At 37.6% G+C, this 13,201-nt stretch overlaps 1 protein-coding gene across 1 annotated transcript; it reads left to right on the top strand.

The window, feature by feature from the left end:
• Positions 1-292: 292 nt before the first annotated feature.
• On the top strand, positions 293-13,025 carry LOC104269076 (nucleoprotein TPR-like; the record flags this gene model as incomplete). The annotated part of the gene is made up of 17 exons (XM_009877231.1): positions 293-371; positions 1,862-1,966; positions 2,382-2,455; positions 3,623-3,719; positions 4,059-4,162; positions 4,798-4,962; positions 5,715-5,807; positions 5,927-6,007; positions 7,269-7,356; positions 7,834-7,974; positions 8,967-9,058; positions 9,879-10,076; positions 10,597-10,704; positions 11,228-11,454; positions 12,113-12,276; positions 12,650-12,789; positions 12,873-13,025. Coding segments are annotated over 17 exons (2,109 nt in total), but the record flags the coding sequence as incomplete, so codon positions are not given.
• Positions 13,026-13,201: the final 176 nt, after the last annotated feature.

The following is a 13,201-nucleotide window of genomic DNA, read 5'->3' as shown; positions in this document are numbered from 1 at the left end:
CGCGCTTTCAGTGAGCGGTGGTGTCGCAGGTCCCTCCGGCGTGAGGGCCGAGGGTAGGGCTGGGCCTGGGCGGCCCTTACGGGCTTCGCAGCGCTCTGAGGGGGTGCCCCGGGGCCTGTGCGGCGTGGGGGTGTGCGTCCTCTGGCTGGGAAGGAGCCCTGAGGCTGGGGGCGTGTCCACTGGCCGGGTTCCCTCGGCTGAGACCTAAAAGGGTTTTATCTCTCACTTTTGCTTAGCAAGAGGAATCTGGTGGGGTTTCTTGTTTGTCTTTTTTTTTTTTTTTTCCTTTTAGACAGGACTTTTCAGAGTTGAAAGTGCTTTCAGCGTGAGTTTCAAAGAGCAGCTTTTTGTAAGGTTTTTAACCAGCATTGGTATGCTTCAGTCTGCTTTGATCCTCCTGGGAGTGGAATAATGATTTGTTTATGCTACTTTCAAATAGCCTTAGGTTTATGCTTTTTAGTTTATACTTTTTGTTTAGCCTGGAGAAGAGGAGGCTGAGGGGAGATCTTGCTTTCTACAGTTACTTGAAAGGAGGTTGTAGTAAGGTGGGGGTTGGTCTCTTCCCCCAAGCAATAAAAGTAGCAGGAAACGGCCTCAAGTTGCACCAGGGGAGGTTTAGATTGGATATTGGGAAACATTTGTTTACTGAAAAAGCAATGAAGCACTGGAACAGGCTGCCCAGGAAGGTGGTGAAGTCATCATCCCTGGAGCTGATCAAAACACCTGTAGACGTAGCTTAATGGTCGTGGTGGTGTTGGGTTGACAGTTGGACTTGGTAATCTTAGAGGTCTTTTCCAACCTTAATAATCGTGTGATTCTGTAAATTCCATGTTGAACACTATGACCTTGACATAAAACATTACTCATAAAATCAACATTATTTTATATCGATTTGGAGGTTACTTGATCACAGAAAAATAATACCTGTAAAGAACTGAAGTAGATATGAGAGAAGAGTGTAGGTGAGTGCTAGTGCTGGGCAATATGGGTTAATTTATCGGGTAGGTGACTTGCTTAAGATGTAAACTTTATTTTCACCTTTCCTTTAACCTTTTGGTCTGTTTCATGACAGAAATCTTGCTAAGATAAATCAGTAAAGTGTAGTGTAAATTAAAGTGACCCACAGACTTTTGCAGATTAGTCTCTTCCAAATCTGTTATTGCGTGTGGCTGGAGGGGCAGCGTTATTTGAAATTGTAAGGTGTGATAGGAAGCATAAGATAAATAAAAAGTCCTTAGTACTTCATTAGAAGCTCCCTATGCCTAAGAGTGAGGTTAGTTCTGGTTTTACTAAGTATTTTACAGTTAAACTCTATAACACAATTACTATTTCAGATAACCAAAATTTAGATCATCTTTTTTTTTCAGTGCTGTGGGCTATGCAGGATAGGCACAAGAGTTCATTTTAAGAAGTGTTCATTAAACTTTTTCTAAATCAAATCCCTTAGTACCTGGGTGTATGTGGATTTTAATGCATGTGTATAGAAATAAAGGTAGAAGAAATTTTAAGTTGATGAGACCACACTACATAATTATGCTAATATAATGTTCTTTCGCAATGTAAAAAATGTTAAAGAACCATTCAGATTAAGCAGGGTGGTTTTTTATGGATTATTTCTGGAAACGTATCCCTTTCCATGGTAAGAAAGTATTTTAAGCAACATTAATTCACTGTGGAAATGCATCTTTTTGCCTTCAAAAGTAATTTTTTTCTTCAAATTCTTCCTTAATCCTATTATTTTTAGATATTTTTGTGATAAATACTATACTTTAATAAAGATGTCCATTAATAAGGCATCTTGATAAATGTAGGAAAGAAAAAGAAATGTTTATTAACAGAGATTAATGTCGTTATTTTGCAGAACAACAGTACTTTGAAGTAGAAAAGCGTCTGGCTCAAAGTCAGGAGAGGCTTGTAAATGAGACCCAAGAATGTCAAAGTTTCCGTGAGGAGCTTAAAAAACTGCGTAAGTATAACTGCATGTTCTTAAGGTCAGACAAGATAATCATTCTTTACTTCCCTGTTCTGCTGAAATGCTTCAAGTTTTAAATAGGAGTTGAAAATCCATCCATCAGCTGCATTTGTTATTTCTGCAGGTGGGGAGGTGTTTTGCTTTTGTGTTCAAGTCAACTTTTTTTGAAATGGAGTTTTTATTCTAATGGGAAAAAAAAAAAGAACCAACTTGCTTTCTCACTTTTTTAGTAATAGTGCAGCAGGTTACGTACTGATCTTCACAATAAATGCCTCTTCATAGTGAAGTCTTGAATTCTTTTTTTCTTTTATGTTGTTAAGGGAAATTTGAACTTAGTTGCATTTGGAGAGTGAATTCACCATTGTGTTACAGCGGAGATCCCTCACTACTGTTTCTTTTTATGCACCAGATGAACAGTTGAAGTCACTGAATGAGAAGAATAAAGAACTTGAAGCTGCTCAGGATCGTAATGCAGCCATTCAGGTACTAGAAGAACTTGGCGATAAGTTGAAAGGCTTTGGTTCACTTGTCTCATTGCAGCAAAAAACGCAATTAATTTGCAAATTGGACTGTATCAATATCACTGTACTGACCTACTATGTATTTACGTGTCTGGATGGCTGTGTGTACAGGAGAATTGTGTGGATTTTTGAAGTAAATGCTGGTGATTTAGCCAACAGAGTTATGGGGGAGCATATGTCAGAACAGATGATTTTATTTCCGTTTGGATAGGTTGTTTCATTCTAGCTGAAAGGTGTTACGCTCAAAAGTCATGGGGTTGCAGGATGAGTCACCTCATCTGGCTGACCCAGCAGAACATTAATTTTGGAGCAGGAAGCAAAAACATTATTATTAGATTGATTTGTCCAAAGAAAATGGGTCTGATTGTTTCCTCAGAGGGGTTTTCCTAAGCCTAACTGCAGTGATTTATGTTGACACTTTAGAAGGTAGAGACAGTTCTATAGCCTACGAATGATCCAAGACCATTGGCTTTCATTTGACTTTGACACTGAATTTTTTTGCATGTGGTCATTCCTTGGTTACTCATGTTACCTTTTTTATTTAACTATATAAAACTGTTTCAATGAAGTCTTACCTATCAAAGCTGTCTTTCAAAGGATATTAAAATCAGATACAGTTTTGAACAGTTCCTGTTGCTTACTTTGAATTTCTCTTAGATCTTCAATTCATTTCATCTGCTGTAAATTCAGCAATTTTCATTCTGATCCTTATTCGAACACAGCTAGAACCAAAGGGAGTCTTGGGGCAGCTTGTCCCTCTCTCTGCCAATGGAAAAGCAAAGGCATGAAAACTGCCTATTCTGTGTGCTGGTCTCAGAAGTTGTGTGATACTTCTTTCATCTTTGCTGTCTGATTTTATTTGATTGAAGAAAGAGGTGCATTAGCACGCATTTATTTGAATTATGTACCCCAACGTGATAGAAAAATAGAAGCAGCCATGCTTTCACACTGCACCATTCAGACTAATCCAGCTACCTACTTTAAAAGCCTCTTATTCCAGTTTTCACTTGACTGGGGTGACTTGCTTTCATTTAGCATCTTTCTGTGTGATGGTAAGTTTAAATAGTGACTGTAAACTGTTATGGGAGGTTGATGACACTATTGCTCTTTCGTAATTTTTTTTTTCCAGAGCCATTTAAAAAGAGAAAAAGAAGAACTTGAAGCTGAAAAGAGAGATTTGGTTCGAACAAGTGAAAGACGATCTCAGGAAGTTGAGCATTTAAATGGTATAACCAAGAACACATCAGTGAAATATTTTCCTTGTTATTCCTAAATAAGATGTACTTCAGCAGTGGAGTATCCAGTTTGTATAGGCAGCACCAAATAATGGATTAGCAGGAAACAGTATTTAGAGAAAAGGAAACAACGTAGAAAGTGTTATCCTAGTTACAGAAAAACTTAACAGTTTGATGCTTGGTTTTGTAGATATAAAAACATACATTACACAGCATTTTAATGCACACTGTACGTAATGTCTTGCCTGTTCTCATTTTTACAGTTTAGTTAAGCTGAATAGTTAAAATTGTTGTAAAATTACCTTTTTCACACTGATTTCCCTCCTCCAGAGGATGTTAAACGCCTAAATGAAAAGCTTACAGAAGCAAACACAGAGAAGGTGAAACTTCAGTTGAAGTTGGATGAACTTCAAACATCAGATGTTTCCATGAAGGTAAATAGTACTTTACACGTGTAGTCCATGTTGATGTTCTAATAAGTAGTTGTTTACATGTGATGTAATCATTGTTTTGCCAGTATTGACTTTGAAAGTAGGTCGAGTGTACTCCTGTACAGACAAATGTTTTATTATACAGTTGGTGGCTGTGACTGGAAGTGAGGCATATTTATTGAGGGCAAGGGGGCCTCAGGTTGCCTAAGCATGTGCAGGTCTCAATGGTGGTTCCTCCTACCGGCTAGGAAGAAGAACTCCAGGCCCAGAAAAGCCAGTAGAAAAGAGAAAAATGTTTGTGAACATAGGTCATTTCTTTGTGCGCTGAGTTAAGTCCATAGAGCTGAAAGAGAGGAGGAAAGGAGTTGGAAAGCTTTGATAACTTAATTTATTTCCCTTAACTAGGTATTAATCTTATTAACATTCCTAGCTGATGTAAACTTTGAGGAAACTAACTCAAGTTTCAGTAAGTTCTTCTAGTTTGAGACTTGTCAATTAGTGTTACCAGTGTGATAACATACCATAATTTGGTAAAGTTTCTTATGTTTTTGCCACTGCTACTCTGGCCATAATACTTGGATTAGCTTCTTTATTTTCTGTGCAACCAGTACATTCACCTTTTGCGATTTTCGTTTTAGTACCGTGAGAAAAGATTGGAGCAAGAAAAAGAACTGCTGCAGAATCAAAACACATGGCTGAATGCTGAGTTGAAAACCAAAACGGATGAGCTTCTACATACTGCCAGGGAGAAAGGCAATGAAATCTTGGAGCTAAAATGTAGTCTGGAGAACAAGAAGGAGGAGGTAGTGTAATTACTGAGTTCTTTTGCCATTTCTTATAAATGATACCTCCTGATTAACTGTGTTAAACAAACCCAAGTGCATTAGTAACTATTCAAGTAAAAGGAAAAAAGTATGTTTTGCAACTAATAAGGAAATGTTCTTTTTTTTTAAGTTTTGATTTTTAAGGAAGGCATTGTATGGTGTTTATATACCATTATCGAGAATCAAAAAGTCAAAAGATTTTAATTACAAGGTACAAATTCTGGAGTTCCTGATAACAAAGCTATATAATAGTGAAGTGCTATTAAAATGCAGGAGAATACAGTTCTTCGAGGAGGAGAGGCAGAAGGATCTGACTTAAAATTCTTTGTGGCATGGGTGATGATACTTTTGTCTTCCTGCAGCAAAACATGTGGCAGAATCGGTGGCCGTATTTTGAAAGCGCTTGGCTTCAGTGAGCCTCTGTTTGGGTACCTGAGCAGTTTCTTTAACAACTGTGACCACTGGTCAGGTTTTCTGTGGCACTTGACTCCACTGAGGCAGGTGGATTTGTTTGGTTTTGTGTGATTGGAGCAGTCTGAGGACTCTCGCTGTTTTATTTGGCGAATGCGTGGGAGCTCAGACTGTTAGAAAATATAACCATTTATGGTCGTTCTTGAACTTCAGGGTTGGGTTTTTTTGAAGTAAAAAACGAAGAAGTTGGATGTTTTCCACAATAAGCTGGACTGGAAAGACACATTTATACATGGTGTTCTCACTTATTCCTTGAGCAGGTTTCCAGAATGGAGGAACAGGTAAACAGCTTAAAACAATCAAATGAAAATCTTCAGAAGCATGTGGAAGAGCTTTTGAATAAACTGAAGGAGGTAAGACAACTTGAAGCATGTGTGAAACAGCATTATGGTTGCTTCTACAAATTAAGAAATGAAGTGCATGAAACAGAATTAGTGGAGCTCTCCCCCACCCTCTTTTCTTCTCTCACTAGGCAAAAGAGCAGCAAGCTGGTATGGAGGAAAGATTCCACAATGAACTGAATGCCCACATAAAACTATCCAATTTGTATAAGGTGAGTTTACTGGTTCTCTTATAGGCATATTTTAGTGTTATTTGGGGCTGAATCTTAGCATTAAATGTAATTCAGGCCAGTTTGGAGCTAAAACAATGAATTTATGCTTACTATTTTGAGGCTTCGTGATCTATGGTTATGTCTTAGAATGTCGTACTGGGAAGTAAAGGTCTGAAAGTAAAATACGACTGTGCAAATGATTTTTCTGGATTTGCTTAGTAGAAGTTACTTTCAAATAACATTTCACGTCACCCACAACTGAGTGTCATAGATTGTGTCAAATAAGCACCATGAAAACAAGTAGTTCCTGTTTGGTCTCTTGGTTCAGAGAGTGAAAAATAGCCTGTAGCGCACTGACCGAGACAAAGCATGCTGAAGAGGACACCTGATTGCTCTTTAGTTTGTGCATGTAGATTCACAGGGTGAAGAGTTCCGTTTACAGACTTTTCTTGCATAGATCCCCACATAAACATTCCACCTTGCTTAATTCCGAGTTCTACATGAATGCTTTGATTAGATGTAAACTGATATTCCTTTGCTGAACAAGCCAATAGCTAACTTTTCCGAACTGTAATGCATTACCATTTACCTTTTAATTTGGGTGGTTTTTTTATTGGGTTAGTTATTGTTTTTGAGTGATTTTTCTTCTACTCTCATCATTAATTTTTTAAATTATAGAATCATTGATTTGAAGGGGCTTAAAGATTTGTATTCTGCTTAGCGTGAGGTTTGCTGTGTATTTGGAGCTGTTGACATATTTATCTGACCTGATATTTAAAAGCCTCAAGTGCCCTCCCATGGGAGCCTTTTCTGAGACTTTGCTGATTAACAACAGTTGAATTGACTTTGAGTTCTCTGTCACGGACTTGCAGAACTTGCACTGATGAGATCTCTGACCAAAGAAACATAAGCTGTTTATATAAAACTCCCTAAAAATAGCAAATTTTTCAGAATTATCAAAATGGAGTACTCGAAATCTATCTGAAATTTAAATGAAGGAGAAAAAGCAGCACCAGCTATAAAGCAGTGAAGTGGCATATGTTTTTATTTGGTTTTGTCATATCAAATCAATGTCTGACACTTGGATAGGCAATTTGCACCCGAGTAAGACTTAAGTGGAAAGAAAGTCTCCCCATGAAGGTGAATGTTTTAGCATTCTATTTACAAAACTGTATGTTCATAGTTACTGGTCAATTTGAGCTTTTTTGATAAAAATGTATTTGCTCCGTACTGAAAGGTTAAATAAAATGCTTTTATTTAGAGCGCTGCTGATGACTTGGAGGCAAAGAGCAACGAACTGACAGGAGCGGTAGAAGAGCTGCACAAGCTCCTGAAGGAGGCAGGTGAAGGTAAGCTGGGAGCTGACAATGGCAAACGAAACAGACCAGACCAATTGTGCTCCTTTGTAACTGCTCTGATGTGCTGAAAAATAGGTGTTGTGTGTTTATGAAAGGAACTTCATTAGACTTTGGGGATGATGGAAGAATCAGACACTTTGTAAGAAAAGATTTATGTGACTAGTTGGATTTACTGGGGAGAGAGAACTATTGTTTAAATCGACCTGGAATTTTACTTTGGATTTTGATGAGATGATCTCATTTTGCAAAAGATGTCTTTGTTTTAATTTCTCATTTTAGATTCCTTTTCCCTGATAAAAGGACAGTTCATATTTTTGCTCTCTTTAAGCAGAAGTGATAGGCAGCAGTTCATGCTTCTGTCGTGCTATCAAATTTTCTTATCAGCAGGAAATTTTGGAGATCATGTAAAGTTAAGTTTAAGGTTCACGTGTGCAACACAGCAAACTGCTTGTCTTGATTTAATGTTAGCTAATAAGGCAACCCAGGAGCATTTGGCTGAGGTGGAGGAGTCAAAAGCTGTAATGGAGAAGGAACTGCGAGAGAAGATCAGTAAACTGGAAAAGGAGCTGGAGAATGCCAACGATTTACTGTCCGCTACAAAGCGCAAAGGTAGGGATGACACTGGGAAATAAAATACATAAAGCCTCAGGTATTCGGATATCATGCATAAAAATACTGTGCTGGGTTTCTATAGGAAGTAAGCGCATTAATCTTTTTTCACCTTTAGTCATTTCTAATTGTGAATTTTAGAAGCTTTTTCCTGTGTGTCTATATATATATAACAGTACATACTTTTTCTTTTCCCCCACTAGAAAATGCAATTTCTGTTGAAATGTTTTTGTTCATGTTTTTGTTCTTATGTTCATCTGACTTACCTTTTCAAAGAAAACATTCCCTTGAGACTGAATTGTCATGCTTTTAAGGGGCTTTCTGGAGAGGGGAATGGGGATGATAAACTGTTCTTACTTTCTTCTTAAAAACCAAACCAAACAAAAAAAGGCCAAATAACTGTAAACAAACCTCTGTCCTTACATTTCTATTTAACATTAAATCTTGCTCAGTGCTCACTGTTCTACTTTCATCTTTTTTTGTTCAAAGTAGTAGTTTAGTACATATAAGTAATTTCTGAATGGAAGAAAGGAGCAGAGCAGGAAGGCATAGAGCGAAATAAAGGATAGTTGCTGTATCCGTATGTTAATTTAATGAAAGTAAACCAGTGCTCTGCCACTTTAACCCTCCAGCACTTTGCTAAGAAGTCTAATGTTAAGCTTTTCTCCACCTATTTCGGTTGCTTACATTTGGAAATGGTCTTCTGAGTTTTAAGAGTCTAATAGCAAAAGCTTTTCAGCGTTGCAGATTGGACTAGTCAGATGCACTGATGGAATATGGTGTGTAATTCCAGTCACTTGCACATGTATATGTGTAATATGGATTACAGAAAACTCTTGAACCAGTGACTTTAAGGGCTTAAAGTAGCAATTTGAAATATGGAAGTTATAAAAGCACCAAGGCGTATGAAGACATTCTTTGTATTAATGAGGAATGTTTATGCTGGGAATCATTGAAGCTTTTTAATGTGAAATGGTGGGATTATCTCTTAGGAGCCATACTGTCGGAGGAGGAGCTGGCAGCCATGTCCCCCACTGCTGCAGCGGTAGCTAAAGTGGTCAAGCCTGGAATGAAATTAACAGAGGTAAGTGAGGAGAAACTTCACTTTCATGGCCCTTGAAATCCTGATGGAGATGTGCTAATGATAAAAGGATGCAGACTTCATTCCATTCACTGTTTTGGATTTGGTATAATGCCTGACTGAAGTAGACGACATCTTTTCATATGCTTATTAGCAAAGGTGTTGAGATTCTTTTTTCAACATACCTTGCAGTTTTTCTTTAGTAGATCAGAACATTTATAGGGCCTTTGAATACTTTTGCTGAAATATATTTCTTTTGTGTACATAAAAATATTTTCTGCACGAATTTTTGTCAGGAGCTTTTTTTTTTAAAAAACTTTTTTATCTGTCCTGCTGCAAGTTTGGCTTTACTTGCAGAAAAAAATAGCGTAATGATAGGTCATACACATTCTAGGGATTTTTATTTACACTTGTATTTATGCAGTTTGTATTTTCGGGTTTTTTTGTTCTTGGTTGTTCTTTCCAGCCATTACATTTCTTTCTCCTGTGTTTGCTGTATTCTTTTGTGATACTAGTTTTGATGTTTCTATTGCCTTAGACTTAATTAAGATTTGTCCCTTTTACATCGAATTCTTTTGTTGTGTACGGTTGCAGTCTAAAATTTTGCCATTTTTAGATTAATAGAGATAATTGCTTTGCCATGGTATGACTTTTAAAAACATATTGTTTTGGAAGTCCAACTTATCTCTCTGAATTAACAAGTTTAGAGCTGTGTAAAATGTTACTGCCTTAAGGTATGAATTATGTAATTACCAGTGGGTCTGCCCAGATGTATCAAAAATAAATTAAAAAACCCCCTAAACAATAAAATCTTTTGTTGCAGCTGTACAACGCGTATGTAGAAACTCAGGATCAGTTGCTTTTGGAAAAGCTGGAGAATAAGAGAATCAATAAATATTTGGATGAAATAGTGCAGGAGGTAGAAGCCAAAGCACCAATCTTAAAACGTCAGCGTGAAGAGTTTGAGCGTTCCCAAAAAGCTGTCGCTAGTCTGTCTGCAAAGCTTGAACAAGCAATGAAGGTCAGTATAAAATAAAAAAGCATGTAAAATTACGGAAAAAAAGTATTTTTAATTCCTTAATCTAGTGGCTGTTAGTAAATGTATAAAATGGATCTTTTAGTCAACTTTTATTGTAGGAAAATACCCGCTGAACTTCTTAGCTTGCCCTTTATTGGACTGCACAAAGTCTTTTATAGAACCAACATTTTTCAGAGTTTTGCTTATAGTGAAGGCTTAAATGTGGTGACTTGCAATCTCTGATTTTTGTGAGAAAGTGGAATTCTTTAAAAAAAAAATTAGCATTTGTCTGTCCAAAGACGTAAAATTGGACTTTGGTGGTCACTTCCCATTAATTTTAATACATACACTAATAAATCATGAAAGAGGGTGGCTTTTGATTCCTGGATATGTGTAGTGTAACTTGAAAGTAGCCAAGTGCAGTTTGTGTCACAAGGCATGTCTCTATGTGATGTTTTCTCTCTGCAAAGGAATGTGTCTGAGCTGAATTGCTGTGTGTTTCTTCATGTTTGTATGCTTACAGGAAATCCAGCGTTTGCAGGAGGATGCTGATAGAGCCAATAAGCATGCCTCTCTGCTTGAAAGAGAAAACCAGAGACTGGAAATACAAGTTAAAGATCTCTCCCAGCAGGTATAACAAATGCTGCTGTGATCAAATGTACCGTTTGCAGTTTATTTATTGATATGATGCTGTGTTTCTCAAATTTCCTCAGAGGTTGTGTAGCCACAGTCATGTTGACTTTGGTTCTTATAAGAGTCTTAGCAATGTTAAAAGATTCTCCTTAGGACAACATGGTATTTACATTTCTGCTTACAATGCTGGAGTAAGTTCAGCTGGGTAGAAGTGATGCTACTTTAGGATAATGTCATTAAACATCTGATATGGAAAACCTACATGTAGAACTTCATTGATTGATTGGAATGTCCTGTAATCTCTTTACAGAACTGAACACAGACTTATCTTAATGTGGTTTCCGTTTGTCAAACTGTTTTTTCTATAATTACAAGGAATTTCTATAATTACAAGGATTTATTGATTATAAGTTTGTGTGTTGTAGGAAAAAAATACTTGATTTCTGAGTACTTTAATGTATTGTTTTTGAGAGCAAACTTTTGAGTCGGTGCAAGTCTAACACTAGGCCATTCTCTTTTAGATTCGTGTGCTTTTAATGGAACTTGAAGAAGCTAGAGGCAATCATGTGATTCGTGATGAAGAAGTGAGCTCTGCCGACATCAGCAGCTCTTCTGAAGTGATATCTCAACATCTAGTCTCTTACAGAAATATCGAAGAACTTCAACAGCAGAACCAGCGTCTCTTGGTGGCTCTTCGGGAGCTGGGAGAGGCTAGAGAAAAAGAGGAGCAAGAAGCAACGTCATCCAAGTTAGTTGTTTGTTCCTTCTAGTAACACTGGTTTTGTACTAAGTAGTAACAGGAATTTATTTGAACACTTTTCATTTTTGTGCTTTTGATTGTTATTAATCATGCGCGTCTGCATATGTAAGTGCATGTATGCTCATGAGCAGCTACGTAATTCATAATGGCAAATTGGTATTAAGCAACACTGTCTTCAGGTTTAGATTAAAATGGCATTATAGCTATTTATCTTGAAATAGTAAATGCAAAGTAAAAGTAATTGTTGGTATTTTAGTGAACATGATTTCACACAACAGAGCTGTTGCTCCAAAAAGAAAGATGAGTTTTCGTTCCTGTTAGCTAAACACCAGCTGTAAAGCCCACAGAGAATGTAATTCTGTATTAAGGGCTCTTGGCCTAATTCTCTACGTATGCTATTGACTGCTGTTTGAAGTTACACGAATTGGACTGCTTCTGCTCTGTTTTTCATGGCCTGCTATCGCTGTCGTCTACAAAATGGCAAACCCAAAGGCCAGCCTTCCTATAAGTTTGCTCAAAAACCTCAGCGGTGCTTAATGTTCAAAGATGCTATAAATGTGCGCTTAAGGACTTGTGACAAAACTTAATGTTGTGTCATCTTGGTATGCCTCGTGGTGTAACTGAAAACATCTGTTGTTGGTTTCAGGATTTCAGAGCTTCACAATCAGCTTGAGGAAGCTCTCAATGAGCTAGAAAAATTGCGTGAATCACGTCATCATCAGCTGCAGCTTGTCGAATCTATAGTTCGGCAACGTGATATGTTCCGTATATTGTTGGCACAGACCACAGGAGCTATCATTCCTTTGCAAGGTAAACTTCACATTCCTGCACCATTGGGAAAAAAAAAAAAAAGTTGCAATTTGTTTTGAGTTTTCAGTAGTGGTGCTGTAACGGTACTACTAACTACTGGTTACTAGTAACCAGTAATATGGGATTTAACTTTTACCCTTACTCGCCACTTGCTACATATGTGCAGTAGCCACTGCATGTGTTCTGGTGGCATGTTGTAAGTGTAAAGAATGAGTTGTTCAGGAGAGCCCAAGACTTTCCTAGCAGTACAGCACTGCTTTTAACCATATTTTGGTGCGGCTGTATGATCTTCTGCTTTGGTAAGCATTTGTTTGACTGTTGCCTTTGAAATCCCATTTATCTTTTTGTTTGTTTATTTGTTTGTTTTTGTTAGCTTCAGGTATATTACCGGAGGACATTTCTCTTATGTCTACTCCAAAACGCCCGAATTTACCTCAAGCCATGTCAACTCCTGCTCCAGTGTCAATGACTGAGTCAGTGGAGACTGTGGAGGCTAAGGCTGCCCTTAAGCAGGTATGCTTCTCAATACATGCTGTCGAAAGCTGTCACTTTCTTTTTACTCTTGTAAGCACTTTGATGTCTGTTCTTTGTTGTAGTTGCAGGAAGTTTTTGAGAACTACAAAAAAGAAAAGGCTGAGAATGACAAGTTGCTGAATGAACAGAATGAAAAGCTTCAGGAGCAGGTCACGGACTTGAGGTCACAAAATGCGAAGATATCCACGCAGCTGGAGTTTGCCTCCAAACGGTAAATCATCGGTTTAATTTCATTGCCTTGTGGATGTGTTCACTGGCAATAGAATCATGCTGACTGCTTGATATCATTTAGGTAGGAAGAGTTACCAGTTAAATACAAATACTGTCTATTCTGCTAAGGAACATAAAGGAAATTGTGAATCATAGAATCCTAGACTGGCCTAGGCTCGAA

The sequence above is a fragment of the Apaloderma vittatum genome, unplaced genomic scaffold (assembly GCF_000703405.1).
Source record: "Apaloderma vittatum isolate BGI_N311 unplaced genomic scaffold, ASM70340v1 scaffold17119, whole genome shotgun sequence".
In the NCBI taxonomy this organism is placed as follows: Eukaryota; Metazoa; Chordata; class Aves; order Trogoniformes; family Trogonidae; genus Apaloderma; species Apaloderma vittatum.
Note: the sequence above shows the minus strand (reverse complement) of the source record. Positions and strands in the feature narration are given on the sequence as shown.